General features: G+C 44.2%; 1 protein-coding gene across 1 annotated transcript in view; it reads right to left on the bottom strand.

Annotated features, from left to right (window-relative positions):
- The window catches only part of LOC123990751 (scavenger receptor class A member 5-like), a 79,210-nt gene that overhangs the window by 26,420 nt on the left and 36,433 nt on the right, over positions 1-16,357 (bottom strand). The window contains exons 4-5 of the mRNA XM_046291581.1: positions 2,200-2,874; positions 321-401 (exon numbers count right to left, since the gene is read on the bottom strand). Of these exons, the coding sequence (XP_046147537.1) occupies positions 321-401; positions 2,200-2,874 (756 nt within the window). The remainder of the gene's footprint in view (positions 1-320; positions 402-2,199; positions 2,875-16,357) is intronic.

Raw genomic sequence — 16,357 nt, 5'->3', positions numbered from 1 at the left:
TCGCTGCATTACTAACAAGGTATACTGTAGTAACCAACTCTTTCATAAGTAGGATAGTGGACTGACTGATAGTTTGAATGTGGTAGGAGGAGTGTTCTGGGTAGCTATAACAAATTAACATGTTCCATGCTCCTAAAGGGAGGATTGCTTTCAGCATTCTTCTTGGAAGTATGTCTATGAGGGTTTAGGATACATAATCTGTGACCCGGGCCAATTACAGTAAGATACGTTTCGAGGACATGGTTGAAAAATGGTTGAAGAAAGTCATGTATGTTGAAAGCTAGAATAGGACAAATGACAGTACTGTACAGTGTACGGACCTCTCATCCCTATGAGGCCTGCCACACCAGAGGCCCCAAGTGGCCCAACATCGCCCTTCTCACCTTTTGGTCCTGGAGGCCCTGTGGAAAACAACCTCATTAAAGCATTGAGTTGATCCCGACATAACAAACTGATGAATATACTGTAATATGAAGACAATATGATTACTGAAGTTGTGTAATCCCATAAATTGTTTCCTCTTGGTATGTCATTCATGTTTCACCACACCCTCAGACTAAAGCAGAGGAGCTCAAGGCAGAATCTGAGTCTGGAACATGGTTAACGGACATCATCCAACAATTGTTTTTACTTGGATCCAGTTAACTGACATCAGATTTGTTTGTAGAATCAGCTTGGCCACAACGGAAACCACGTTTCCCAAGGTACACCACAATGGAATCACAATTGAAAAGTTAGACATTAGTCTTGTTTTGTCCGACTGACATTATCAAAGTAGCCTTTCAAATCATAATGTGAGCTGCTCCTTAGATCCTAAGATACTGTCCTGGCATAAAGTAGTGACTAATGACAAGTCAGGGTTGAAAGTTCACTTGGAAGTCTTATCACACTGGAGGGTCTGAAGGGAAAACCACTCCACTTAATTGGTGTTGACTGGCTTGTTTTAGTAGTAGGACCAATGATATCACGCATCACTTCTTAACAGTCTTCTATTAATTCAATTAAGAATGCTCAAGACAAACAAACATACTCCATGAGGGTCAACCAGCGAACCACTTTCACATAAAGAGCTGTCCGTTAACAATATGTGGTGCTGTGTCATGGATCAGCAATTCTGAATCGGAGTAGGTCGGACAGAAAAGACACATTGGTAAGGCCCTATTTGCATGTCAAGGGAAAACACCTGCAATGAAATCAGTTTTGAGACATTTGATATCAACTTGATAGATAGATTATTTAAACCATTGGCTTTCTGATGAAGCTGTGATGCTTTAAATAAGCAAACATGTTTAGGCTATTTAAGGTGGCTAATATTGTTTTTACACTAAGGATAACCATTTATATAATGATCCATTAAAATAACATTCAAGTTTCCTTATTTTGTTTCACCACTGGTGAATAATGAAATTAGCGCGAGATCAATGTTAAAATTATGACAATTACATTTCCATGAGAATGAAGGCAATGGACACAGTGATCCTCCCAGCCAGAAGACACTTCACTAAAACAGCAAACATGTCACTCCTGAGGTCATTCCTGTTAATCAAGTGGCTGTGTGATGTTTCCATGCTCACACTCTCCTCAGACCAACACATCACAGTTTCTTGATCCACCTCTCAACTTTGCCTAAATTTGTGTTTTCTTCCCCTTCTCATTTGTTCACCACTGCCAAATAGGAAGGTATGCATGAAACATAAGCTAAAGGCATTGGGATGGAGGGATGGAGTGATGAAGGGAGGGAGAGGAGGCAGGCCAGAAGTGCCAATTACCACGACAAGGTGTGGAGCTTTCCTGGCTAAACGAATGCTTAATGACAAGCAAATGGGATGTGCAGTGGAACAAATGACAGGGCTGATTCCCTTGGTTTTGGAGGCTTCTAAATGTAACCCACAATTGTTTCCAGCCTAAATAAAACACTGTCCCATTCACATACAATATCAATCAGATTCTGATTATAAGTCTTATTTGGCATGGATTCACATCACTGAATTCTAATTCCTGCTAACATTACATCATGACATACTTATTTGACATTTATTTAACCAGGAAAGTCATTGAGTATGATAGCAAGTCTCAATACAACATCAACATCTTCATCTCACATATTCCTTAACCATCGTGTAAGGAGCTCAGGAATCATAGGGAGATTAATCATGACATAAACTTAATTCTAGCCAGTGATCAGTGATGGGCCGTTACCTTCTAGGGAGGTGATGTTCTTGAGGATATTGGAGTGCTCCCAGTCCTTGAGCCTCAGGTCCTCTGTGATAGTGCTGAGGATCTCTACCTCATTCTTCAGTGTCTCTTCCATGTGCACTTGTGTCTCCCTCATGTACCGTGCATCCTGGCTTGCATTGCTGATCTGCACCTGCAGGTCCTGGATCTTTAGGTGATGGACGCTGATGTCGCTGGTGAACGTGTGGTTGACTGAGCCGACTGTCCAGCCAACCTCCTCCAGCCTATCCTTGAGCTGGTTCACCTGGTCTGCTGTGCTCCTCAGCAGGAGGTCGTGGTTGTGCAGCGAGACCGAGGCATGGGCCAGCTGGTTGCTGAGCCCACTCACGTTCCTCTGGGTGGAGCTGTTTAGGACGGATACACGGTCCCCCAGCTGCTCCACGGTGCTGTCTGTCGACTGGCGGTGGCCTTGCAGATCCCTGATATCCCTCTCCAGGCCGCTCACTGCCCGGCCCAGCTGCTTTAAGGACTCACTGTGGTTCTGGAACAGGCTCTCCAGCTTCCAGATGTTCTCCAGGAGATCTGCCTGAGAGGAGATGTCACCCAGGGACTGCTGGAGCTCCCGAGAGCGGTCCCCCATACGGGTCATGTTCTCCATCAGTGCCTCCTGCTTCTCTGAGGACATCTGGGACCTGGACACTGAGGAGGACACATGGAAGAGAGGAGAAAGACGAGAGGCTCAATTATACATCTCCTACATCTCCATAGCAGATAGAATATGCTACAGATCAACAACACTTACTACAGAAAATGGCTCCTGAACATTTATCAATGCAATCCACCGCATTGGATCACTTAATTGTCACTGGGATGATGATTAATAACACTAGAGTTGTATACTACAGTATTACTATTAAAACAGCAAGATAGTGTCATGATCTCTTCTATACCTTTGGCAATGACTGTTTGTTGTTAATGTCTTTGGGAAGGAAAGAGAAGTGGTCTATGTTAAACAACCTCTATAACAAGGCTTTTAAGGTTTATGTTCTGTTGGAGTGAAGTTCCTTGGTAACAGTGCAGTCAGCCAGAGAGATATTTTGAAACTAAATCCTCTCAGCTCTGCAATGACGACATCCTCTCTTATACGTTCGAGACCCTTATGTAAAAGAAAAGTGATGTTGCTCAATCTGAGAAAGAGAGAATGTTGGGGAAATGGAAGGAAATGGCCAATTCCCAGCGCACATGTTCAAAATCCCTCTCATCCCTCTCCACGGCTATTAAACAATTGTTGCCTATGTGTGTGTTGTGGACCAGAACTAATTGAATTATTTCAATATGAGGGAAATGTTTCCTACATGGTTGCACAAAGAGAATTTACATTACTTCTCATTTTACATTGTTCAGAAAGTTAATGAGCTGAAAACCAAAATAAGCTGGCACTCAACTACAGAGACTTTCTCATTCCAAAATGAGAGTCTATCTTACAGTATGTTATTTCCACACGTAGATAAGCCTAATTGTTATTAATCAGGAATTCACGGACGGCAACTTCGGCTCTAATGTGGGTAGAAGAGTAACGTGGCAACGTGCCAAAAACCACAAAACCAAAACAGATGGATTTGTTTCCCAGACGGATAAATTAAGAAGAGATGTGGGATCCTGGACTGGGGTGAATATAGAGTAGGTGAAGGTCTGTCCTCCTTCAGCATTCAATCCCTCATTCTTGGAGGAACCGAACTCACTGTGGCTCTTCACATGACCTTGACCTGTCCCTGCTCTACCAGGACAGTAACAAGAACTCACACAAGATAACACAGAGGACTCAGGAACTCACACAAGATAACACAGAGGACTCAGGAACCCACACAAGATAACACAGAGGACTCAGGAACCCACACAAGATAACACAGAGGACTCAGGAACCCACACAAGATAACACAGCAATTCCCCGAAGGATATCTAATGTATGAATTTCAAAATCGCCCATGCAACATTTACCCTTGCACTAGTGCCAAACAAAATTGCAAACGGGTGTGGTGACCAGTAAACTGGACTGCTCATCGACACAGCCAGCAGGCGATGTCAACAACCCCATTCCTCCACTGGACTACCTACCATGGAGACGGGAGAGTCTGTAAAATATATGGAGAGTCAATGTGTAAAACATCCCTGTGAGGGTGTGGTGGCGGACCTGTTATTCCCAGAGGCCTCACTGTCCGGGTGCATCATGTGGTTTTACAGGATGTTACTGTGCAAGACCATCTCTAGTACCAGGTGGTCGTCAGCTGTTTGCTCTCAAACTAGTTAAAGAGGAGAGGAGGCTGAAAAGTACAGGCCACGCTACTCTCCTTTTCCTGTTATTGGATTTCACATCCCCACACCCAATGCATGTTCCTGATTACCAACCGTAGCTTTTGATTCTTAAACAAGCCTTTTCATAAAATAGTTAATATTCTGTGTCTGTCCTAGGAGTTCAGTATGCAGGGACTTTTCACCTAGTGGAAGTGTGTTATTGTCAATAAGAACTGATGTCCTCTCCCACAAGAAAATACTACACTGTACTATAGAATACTATAGTACTTACTATAGAATGTGGGTAGTAAACTGCAGTATACTGTAGAATCCTATACTCCTCACTGTAGCACTTACTTTAGAATTTAGATTTTGTAGTTTACTGTGGAATCCGATACCCCACACTGTAGTATCCCTCAATCATGTAGTGCATACTTTATCATTTTCATTTTGTAGTGTACTGGAGAATACTTTACTACACACTCTAGTGTTGTCACAATATCAGAATTTTGACTTCGATATGATACCAGGTTTAGTATCACGATACTCGATACCAAAACGATACCACAGCAACAACAAAAAGATGGCATATTAACCAAAGTCACAGAATGGCACTTGATCCAGACAAATAAAACTCAGCAACTGCTCTGTTCAATATTTGGGTATCATTTGAGTTTTAATATCCTTACGTTTGAAAATGTATGTCCATTTTTTTTGACACAAACATGTATTCAAGTGTACAATCATACAATCAATTTTACTTTGTTCCTATTCCTCTAACTACAAAACAACATATTGAACTTGGTCAAATCAAAATGTATTTTTTGCATGCTTCGTAAACAACTGGTGCAGACTAACAGTGAAATGCTTATTTATTTATGGTCAGCTGAGTCTCTGTGGAAGCACAGTTGCATTTCAGAGGAAGCAACAGATCTACGAAGTCCTTTTGGTGTACTCATGTTAAAAGGGTTATTTATCTGTCAGACAAACAAACCTAATCGTCTAAGCGTTAATGAACTTTGCTTGTTCTTTATATATGCCTCTGTGCGGTTTCCCTTTAATGGGCCTTGAACGTGCCTAACGTTTAGATGTTACAATTGTTGTCCGGTCCATTGCATTGCTCAGAACTATTGAACGAACTCAATAGGTGGCTTTTCACGAATCTGCGAGTCTTATGTTCTGGTTGTGGTGTTCCCCTCATTAAACAGTAAGTGGTGTAGTCTGGTAGTTGTGCCATTTTAGCCAACCTTAGACTGCAGGTTACTACAGCATACTACAGTCATGTCCACAAAAATACTACAGTATACTACATTTATGCCTGTAATAACTTTAGTGTGAATACTATAGTATACTAGTCATGTCTGCAAAAACACTACAGTGAATATTGTAATATACTAGTCATGTCCGCAAATACACTACAGTGAATACTACAGTAAAGTCCGAAATAACCTTACAGTGAACACTATGGCATACTAAAGTCGTGTCCACAGAGACATTACAGTGAATACTACATTCATGTCCACAAAAACACTACTGAATACTATAGAATACTACAGTCATGTCTGCAAAAACACTACAGTAAATACTACAGTATGTAAATATAATAATATTACAGTATTTAGACCATAGTATACTATAGTACTTTTTCATTATGTCTTGTACAAGAATAATATCAATACCTCAATAAAGAACCATACCTATTTCAGCTACATACCTACTCTGCCAGTGGATATACTATAAATCTAAAACCAAAACATACCCACCATAGCTCGTTAGGGCCCTATGACCAAATGACCTGGAACTAACAATAATATAAACACAATGATTGGCTTGATAAAGTTAACTAGTCCCTGGAGAACCATGAGTCTGTGGCAACTAGAGCTGTAGGGGGAGGGGAGAGGGTGGGGGGTGTGCATAGCTAATTATCCATGACCGTCCTGTTTTAAGCATGGTCCTCATCAGGGTTGTCAAGCAGCCCAAAGAACGGAGGCAGCACAAAGTACATTAGGATGGCTGGGGGTGGTCCGGAGGGGGGCTAGGAAGTTGGGGAATTCTGCATTTTTCAAACACCTGAAATCTACCCATAATTACAATGTAAAATTTCTGGGCATATCTAAGCATACCTCTTGAGCTGTCTATATCTTCCTGACTGGAGATTATATTTTTACAATATATGCTTCTCTGTATCTCTGCTAAAGTCTCAGTAAAAGATTGAAAGGAATGTGAGTCTTATTCAGTAAGTTATTGCTTGCTTTTCTAAAATCTAGATAGACAAGCTAGCTACTCTAACTTGATTGATAACCTGAAATGGCTTCTTGGTAGCTAGTAATGAGGTTGGGAGATTTTAACCTATCTGGGCTAGCTAAAGTCAACTTCAAAAAATTGATATATGGGTAGCAGTATTACAGAGCAACAACAAAATGGTATTAATATATACATTGTGGCAAAGAAGGGGGTCGAGTGATAAATGGCAGATATGTGAGAGCAGAACTAATAAATGGGCTCTGCCCGATCACTAAAATGGCCACCCCGATCAGAACTACACATCACAAAATGGCCGACCGCCAAAACTACAAGTTCCAGAAGCAAGGAGAACCTTCAGAAGGTGGAGCCGACCCACAGATAAAGGGTCAAGAGAAACCAGGAAGGGAGAGAGAGAGGGCTGGAATAATCTATGAACCGTAGAGAAAGAGACAATAGATATTGACTGGATTTATCGTGTATGAGCTGGACTGTTTTGGACTTATCTGTTGGCGTTTGGACCTGGACCTACCGAGAACCACGATTTGTGTACCGAACCCTGCTATCCTTGACCTTGCCTATGGCCTGGGTGGACCAGGATGGAGAAACAAACACAGGTACTGTCCTGTTCGAAAGAACTCTGGGGTGATTTGGTGACAGTTTCACACTTAATTTGTGACAAACGCTCATAACCTTGAAGAGGTTTGCCACAACATGAATATATACTGCATATATAGTATATACACTGAACAAAAATATAAACGCAATATGCAACAATTTCCGAGATTTTACTGAGTTACAGTTCATATAAGGAAATAAAGAACTGGAACACGCTGTTATACACGTCAGTCCAGTGCATCCCAAACATGCTCAGTCGGTGACATGTCTGGTGAGTATCCAGGCCATGGAAGAACTGGGACATTTTCAGCTTCCAGGAATTGTGTACAGATCCTTGCGACATGGGGCTGTGCATTATCGTGCCATAAACGCTGTCTGCCCTGGCCACTCCCCGGTCCTGCAATAGGACCGCAGAAACCTACCCACATCCTGGTTCACTCTCTTCACCTGCCCATTTCTCTCGGGGTGAAACCCTGAAGTAAGACTGATCGAGAACCCCAGACGTTCCATGAACGCCTTCCAGACCTTAGACGTGTACTGGGGACCCCGATCAGACACTATATCCTCTGGCACCCCATAGTGCCGGAAGATGTGTGTAAACAAGGCCTCCGCAGTCTGTAGGGCCGTAGGGAGACCGGGCAGAGGGAGGAGACGACAGGACTTAGAGAAACGATCCACAACGACCAGGATCGCAGTGTTAACCTGTGAGAGTGGAAGATCAGTCAGAAAATCCACCGACAGGTGCGGCTAAGGTCGCTGTGGAACGGGTACGGGGTGTAGCTTACCTCTGGGTAGGTGCCTAAGAGCCTTATACTGCGCGCACACCGAGCAGGAAGAAACATAAACCCTCACATCCTTAGCCAAGGTAGGCCACCAGTACCTTCCGCTCAAACAGCGCACTGTCCGACTGATCCCAGGATGACCAGAAGAGGGTGACGTGTGGGCCCAATAGATCAACCAGTCACGAACAGCAGGCGGGACATACAGACGCCCAGTGGGACATTGGATGGGAGCGGGCTCTGCACATAATGCCGGCTCAATGTCCGTGTCTAGCTCCCACACTACCGGCGCCACCAGGCAGGAGGTGGGGAGTATGGGAGTGGGATTCATGGGCCGCTCCTCTGTGTCATATAGCCGGGACAATGCATCTTCCTTAATGTTCTGGGAGCCTGGTCTGTACGAAAGGGTAAACACAAAATGGGTGAAAAACATGGCCCACCTTGCCTGGCGAGGGTTCAGTCTTCTTGCTGCCCGGATGTACTCCAGATTGCGGTGGTCAGTCCAGATGAGAAAAGGGTGTCTAGCCCCCTCAAGCCAATGTCTACACGCCTTCAAGGCCTTGACGACAGCCAACAGCTCCCGGTCCCCCACAACATAGTTTCGTTCCGCTGGGTTGAGATTTTTCGAGAAGAAGGCACAGGGGCGGAGCTTCGGTGGCGTACCTGAGCGCCGAGAGAGCATAGCTCCTATCCCAGCCTCGGACGCATCCACCTCCACTATGAACGCCAAAGAGGGTGCCGGATGGGCCAGCATGGATGAGCCAAGGTTAATCTTGAAACTCTGGGGGCAGGATTTCATTTTTGGATAAAAAACTTTCCCGTTTTAAAACGGGATATTTTGTCACGACAAGATGCTCGGCTATGCATATAATTGACAGCTTCGGATAGAAAACACTCTGACATTTCCAAAACTGCAAAGATATTGTCTGTGAGTGCAACAGAACTGATGTTACAGGTGAAACCCAGATAAAAATTCAATCAGGAAGTGCCCCATATTTTGAAGTGCCAATGACTCCTTATATGGCTATAAATGGGCTACGAATGAGCTTACGCTTTCTACGTATTCCCCAAGGTGTCTACAGCATTGTGACGTCTTTTTACGCATTTAATGTTGAAGAATAGCTTTAAGGGACCACATTGAGCAAGTGGTCACATGATGGCTCATGCAGAAAATATTGCGTAAAGTACAGAAGTAGCCATTTTTCCAATCGATTCTAATGAGAAACCAATTGTCCCGGTGGATATATTATCGAATAGATATGAAAAACACCTTGAGGATTGATTCTAAACAACATTTGCCATGTTTCTGTCGAGATTATGGAGCTAATTTGGAAAATAGTTTGGCGTTGTAGTGACCGCATTTTCCGGACAATTTCTCAGCCAAACGTGAAGAACAAACAGAGCTTTTTCGCCGACAAAAATAATATTTTTGGAAAAAAGGAACATTTGCTATCTAACTGGGAGTCTCCTGAATGAAAACATCCAAAGTTCTTCAAAGGTAAAATATTTAATTTGATTGCTTTTCTTATTTTCGTGAAAATGTTGCCTGCTGCTAGCAGGGCATAATGCTATGCTATGATAAACTTACACAAATGCTTGTCTAGCGTTGGCTGTAAATGCATATTTTGAAAATCAGAGACGACAGTGTGATTAACAAAAGGCTAAGCTGTGTCTCAATATATTACATTTGTGATTTTCATGAATAGGAAGATTTTCTAGGGATATGTATGTCCGCTGTGTTATGCTAGTTAGTTTGAGGCGATGATTACGCTCCCGGATCCGGGTTTGAGAGTCGCAAGAAGTTTAACAGAGCCCTCAGGTGACCACTGCAAGTGTACCGGGCCCCCCTTCAGCATTGAGGTAATGGGAGCCGCTAGCTGACACCGGATGAACCTCCGGTAGTAGTTGGCAAACACTAAGAACCGCCGCACCTCCTTTAACGTGGTGGGAGTCGGCCAATAACGCATGGCTGAAATGCGGTCACTCTCCATCTCTACCCCTGAGGTGGAATTGTGATACCCTAGGAAGGAGACGGACTGTTGAAAGAACAGGCACTTCTCAGCCTTGATGTACAGGTCATGCTCCAACAGGCGACCAAGCACCCTGTGCACCAGGGACACATATGTCTCCATAGCCACCGTATCCGCTTGTGACGGGATACACGTGACTCCTGGGAAGTGCAGCGTCTACCAGGAGATCTATCGCACAATGGCGACGTGGATGAGGTGGTAATTGAGTCGCCTTCTTTTTAGAGAATGCGAGAGCCAAATCGGCATATTCAGGGGGAATGCGCACGGTGGAGACCTGGCCTGGACTCTCCACCGTAGTAGCACCAACGGAAACCCCTAAACACCTGAGCACTCTCACCTGAGCATTTTCTATTATTGTTTCATTCACTTACCTCCGTGCCTTTCACCCGAAATAAACTTACCCTGCCCCCACTTCCCAATGGACCTATCATTACCGCAGTTGTAAATGTGTACATATTATTATTACTATTATTGTCTCATTCACTTTTTTTTACTTTTTTCATCTGTACTATTGGAGCTCAGAGCATAAAAATTTCACTGTACTTTAATTGTTAAAATAAACTCAGCAAAAAAAAGAAACTTTTTCTTTCAAAGATAATTCGTAAAAATTCAAATAACTTCACAGATCTTCATTGTAAAAGGTTTAAACACTGTTTCCCATGCTTGTTCAATGAACCATGAACAATTAATGAACATGCACCTGTGGAATGGTCATAAGACACTAACAGCTTACAGACGGTAGGCAATTAAGGTCACAGTTATGAAAACGTAGGACACTAAAGAGGCCTTTTTACTGACTCTGAAAAACACCAAAAGAAAGATGCCCAGGGTCCCTGCTCATCTGCGTGAACGTGCCTTAGGCATGCTGCAAGGAGCCATGAGGACTGCAGATGTGGCCAGGGCAATAAATTGCAATGTCCGAACAGTGAGACACCTAAGTCAGAGCTACAGGGAGACAGGACAGACAGCTGATCATCCTCGCAGTGGCAGACCATGTGTAACAACATCTGCACAGGATCGGTACAGCCGAAAATCACAGCTGCGGGACAGGTACAGGATGGCCACAACAACTTCCTGAGTTACACCAGGAACACACAATCCCTCCATCAGTGCAGAGACTGTCCGCAACAGGCTGAGAGAGGCTGGACTGAGGGCGTGCAGGTCTGTTGTAAAGGCAGGTCCTCACCAGGTCCTCACATCACCGGAAACAACGTTGCCTATAGGCACAAACTGACCATCGCTGGACCAGACAGGACTGGCAAAAAGTGCTCTTCACTGACGTGTTGCGGTTTTGTGTCACCAGGGGTGATGGTCGGATTCGCGTTTATCGTGGAAGGACCACCGAGGCCTATACTCTGGAGTGGGATCAATTTGGAGGTGGAAGGTCCCTCATGGTCTGGAGCGGTCCTGTTAAGGCAAGGGCTGATTTCAAGGTTTTACTGCTAACCTACAAAGCATTACATGGGCTTGCTCCTACCTATCTCTCAGATTTGGTCCTGCCGTACATACCTACACGTACGCTATGGTCACAAGACGCAGGCCTCCTAACTGTTCCTAGAATTTCTAAGCAAACAGCTGGAGGCAGGGCTTTCTCCTATAGAGCTAAATTTTTTATGGAATGGTCTGCCTACTCATGTGAGAGACGCAGACTCGGCCTCAACCTTTTAAGTCTTTACTGAAGACTCATCTCTTCAGTAGGTCCTATGATTGAGTGTAGTCTGGCCCAGGAGTGGGAAGGTGAACGGAAAGGCTCTTGAGCAACAAACCGCCCTTGCTGTCTCTGCCTGGCCGGTTCCCCTCTTTCCACTGGGATTCTGCCTCTAACCCTGTTACAGAGTCACTGGCTTACTGGTGCTCTTCCATGCCGTCCCTAGGAGGGGTGCGTCACTTGAGTGGGTTGAGTCACTGACGTCATCTTCCTGTCTGGGTTGGTGCCCTCCCTTGGGTTGTGCCATGGCAGAGATCTTTGTTGGCTATACTCTGCCTTGTCTCAGGATGGTAAGTTGGTGGTTGAAGATATCCCTCTAGTGATGTGGGGGCTGTGCTTTGGCAAATTGGGTGGGGTTACATCCTGCCTGTTTGGCCCTATCCGGGGGTATCATCGGATGGGGCCACAGAGTACCTCCTGACCCCTCCTGTCAGCCTCCAGTATTTATGCTGCAGTAGTTTGTGTTGGGGGGCTAGGGTCAGTTTGTTATATCTGGAGTACTTCTCCTGTCTTATCCGGTGTCCTGTGTGAATTTAAGTATGATCTCTCTAATTCTCTCTTTCTCTCTATCGGAGGACCTGAGCCCTAGGACCATGCCTCAGGACTACCTGGCATGATGACTCCTTGCTGTCCCCAGTCCACCTGGCCGTGCTGCTGCTCCAGTTTCAACTGTTCTGCCTGCGGCTATGGAACCCTGACCTGTTCACCGGACGTGATACCTGTCCCAGACCTGCTGTTTTTAACTCTCTAGACAGCAGAAGCGGTAGAGATTAGAGGTCGACTTATTAATCGGAATGGCCGATTAATTAGGGCCGATTTAAAGTTTTCATAAAATTCGGAAATCAGTATTTTTGGGCGCCAATTTGCCAATTTATTTGTATTTTTTATATACCTTTATTTAACTAGGCAAGTCAGTTAAGAACACATTCTTATTTTCAATGATGGTCTAGGAACGGTGGGTTCAACTACCTTGTTCAGGGATAGAACGACAGATTTTCACCTTGTCAGCTCGTGGGATCCAATCTTGCAACCTTACAGTTAACGAGTCCAACGCAATAATGACCTGCCTCTCTCGTTGCACTCCACAAGGAGACTGCCTGTTACGCGAATGCAGTAAACCATGGGTAAGTTGGTAGCTAGCATTAAACTTATCTTATAAAAAACAATCAATCATAATCACTAGTTAATATCATTAACCGTGTGTAGTTATCTAGCGTGTCCTGTGTTTATTTACTTATTTATTTTATTGATGTGTTATATTAAGTTAAAATAAGTGTTCATTCAGTATTGTTGTAATTGTCATTAGTATAAATAAATTAAATAAAAATCGCCCAATTAATCGGCATCTGCGTTTTTGGTCCTCCAATAATCGATATCAGCGTTGAAAAATCATAATCGGTCGACCTCTAGTAGAGATACTCTTAATGATCGGCTATGAAAAGCCAACTGACATTTACTCCTGAGGTGCTAAATTGCTGCACCATGCTGGTCATTTATGAACATTTGAACATCTTGGCCATGTTCTGTTATAATCTCCACCCGGCACCGCCAGAAGAGGACTGGCCACCCCTCATAGCCTGGTTCCTCTCTAGGTTTCTTCCTAGGTTTTGGCCTTTCTAGGGAGTTTTTCCTAGCCACCGTGCTTCTACACCTGCATTGCTTGCTGTTTGGGGTTTTAGGCTGGGTTTCTGTACAGCACTTTGAGATATCAGCTGATGTAAGAAGGGCTATTGAAATAAATTTGATTTGATTTGTCACAGCATCATCGGACTGAGCTTGTTGTCATTGCAGGCAATCTCAATGCTGTGTGTGACAGGGAAGACATCCTCCTCCCTCATGTGGTTCCCTTCACGCAGGCTCATCCTGACATGACCCTCCAGCATGACAATGCCACCAGCCATACTGCTCGTTCTGTGCATGATTTCCTGCAAGACAGGAATGTCAGTGTTCTGCCATGGCCAGCAAAGAGCCCGGATCTCAATCCCATTGAGCACGTCTGGGACCTGTTGGATCGGAGAGTGAGGGCTAGGGCCATTCCCCCCAGAAATGTCCGGGAACTTGCAGGTGCCTTGGTGGAAGAGTGGAGTAACATCTCACAGCAAGAACTGGCAAATCTGGTGCAGTCCATGAGGAGGAGATGCACTGCAGTACTTAATACAACTGGTGGCCACACCAGATACTGACTGTTACTTTTGATTTTGACCCCCCCCCCCCTTTGTTCAGGGACACATTATTACATTTGTTAGTCACATGTCTGGGGAACTTGTTCAGTTTATGTCTCAGTTGTTGAATCTTGTTATGTTCATACAAATATTTACACATGTTAAGTTTGCTGAAAATAAACGCAGTTGACAGTGAGAGAATGTTTCTTTTATTGCTGAGTTTAAAGGAAAAAAATCCAATTCACATACTACAACAGTTACTGTTAGACCACACTCTACATACTGCAACATCAGAACACGCTTACGGAGCCATCCAATATCTAAAAGTTAGATGTTTGAGCTACAGTATATCCTACAAAGCATTGTTCACAAGGACGAGTGATACGTTGCTTCTTGTGTTATTATGTGTGTCTGCTTCATGTCAGTGGAGAACAAGCTGTTTGAGTGATTGCTGTGGCTGTTGAAGCTCTGTGAAGCTGGACAACTGTTTACATTCCTGCAGCTGGAATCTTCTCATGGATGAAGTAAATCTCATTGAATCATTAAACTGCCAATATTATCATTTGTAGTGCATTCCTCGGCTGTCTTTGTCAATCAGCTTTTTATAAGAAATACCCCGAGGACGTGATATACATTCATAGTGGGATAATTCTCAGTGAGTACCACATACACACAGGCAAGACAACCACTACAAAATTCAAGCAAATAGTATTGTACATCAATTTCTCTCATCTCTCTCTGAATGTGTCTAGAGGCAGGACACAAATATTTGCAGGCATCTGTCAAAGAATATGGAATTGATTAAGACAAAGGGAACCTTTAAAAGACGACCAGGTAAAATAAGTATGGTTAGGGCTTAGAGGCATATATTTTAGAGAATCACCCTAACAGGGACAGACACTGTGCAGGGCAGGGCAGGGCAGAGCAGGACAGGCGCTGAGAGTCTTTGTGCTGCAGACAGTCCATGCCATTGTAAAGCCCTATCAGCCCTGACAGTCTCCCACTCCTCACATTTGGCCGTTTTGTCTCTGACTGGTTCTGGGTTCTGCATAGGCTCTGTCATTAATGAAACAAACTTTATGCAGTATCACACTCAGATCGAGTCAACATCATTTTATCCTATGAGTCATTTATTGAAAGAACTGGAATGTGAGTATGTTTTTGACAGTGTCTAGCTAACAAGAAGCAGATTTACGCATGATTGTCGGCCTGATGAAATCATTACGAACTCAGAGAAACTTTCTCCATCATTTTCTCTCTCCTGCATATTAGAAAGTACTCTAACCAGTGACGGACACGCAGATTAGTTCCAATCCCATTCATAGGCCTGGGTATTTTTGACATCACTAGGGGCCTCTCTGGGGAGAATCAAACACTTTGTCCACCCAGCTCTGGTCTGGTCTAGCTATGCCTTGGCAGTGACACTCAGTAGGCCCACAACAGCTGTCTTCTTTCCTGATGAGGACACAGGGTCAGACTGTTTGAGTAGACACCAGGCCAGAGCCCAGTAGCATCCTGTGCCACTACGTTATCACCCAGGCCTCCACTCCCATGCTGGGTCCAGGAGGCCCACCCAGCCCCAGGGCTCAGCCATCACACCCACCCCACAATAGGACCATTGTCTCTGGGAGTGGAGGGCAGAGAGACGTCCATCCTGGATCCTGCTCAGAGCAGCTCATCTCTTTCATCTACAGTGTCACAGACTGGCCAAGAAGCAGCCCACGCACAAATCAAAGGGATCTCAGATTCTTATAGGGCTCTGAGCGACAGCCAAGGAAAATATACAGGTTCACCCAGGCTCTGCCAATTCAAACAACAATGTGAGCCATGGGGAGTACATACTGACATGACATTAACAGGGTGGCTCTCTGGGCTAACTCAGTCTGCGTCCACTCCAAAGTGCCATGGTCAAGAAGACACACGGAGAGGACTATTAGAGTTGCAAATTTAAAAAGCACTGAGACATTGCCATCATGTCTTTCTGTCCATACAGCTAGGAGCAGTGAGCGCTATCACAGGGTGTCAAGTCACTCTTGTTTTCAGCACGTCAGAGTGTGTAGACTGTCACGAGCCTGGAACCCATTTCAATTTGTGTTCGGCTCTCAGAGTCACGGACATATTAAACGGTGCGTTAACTTGTACTCAGGCTGCAGTAACAGTGGTGGGGATGTGAGGAAAAGAGTCTCATGGGATTTACGCTGTATCCTTAAACATTTAAATCAAATCAAATCCAGTTAATTTGTCACATGCGCCAAATACAACAGGTGTTACAGTGAAATGCTTACTTACAAGCCCTTAACCAAGAATGCAGTTCAAGAAAGTAACACAAACTAACAATAACGATGCAATAAA

Source organism: Oncorhynchus gorbuscha, linkage group LG12 (genome assembly GCF_021184085.1).
Source record: "Oncorhynchus gorbuscha isolate QuinsamMale2020 ecotype Even-year linkage group LG12, OgorEven_v1.0, whole genome shotgun sequence".
Classification (NCBI taxonomy): Eukaryota; Metazoa; Chordata; class Actinopteri; order Salmoniformes; family Salmonidae; genus Oncorhynchus; species Oncorhynchus gorbuscha.
Note: the sequence above shows the minus strand (reverse complement) of the source record. Positions and strands in the feature narration are given on the sequence as shown.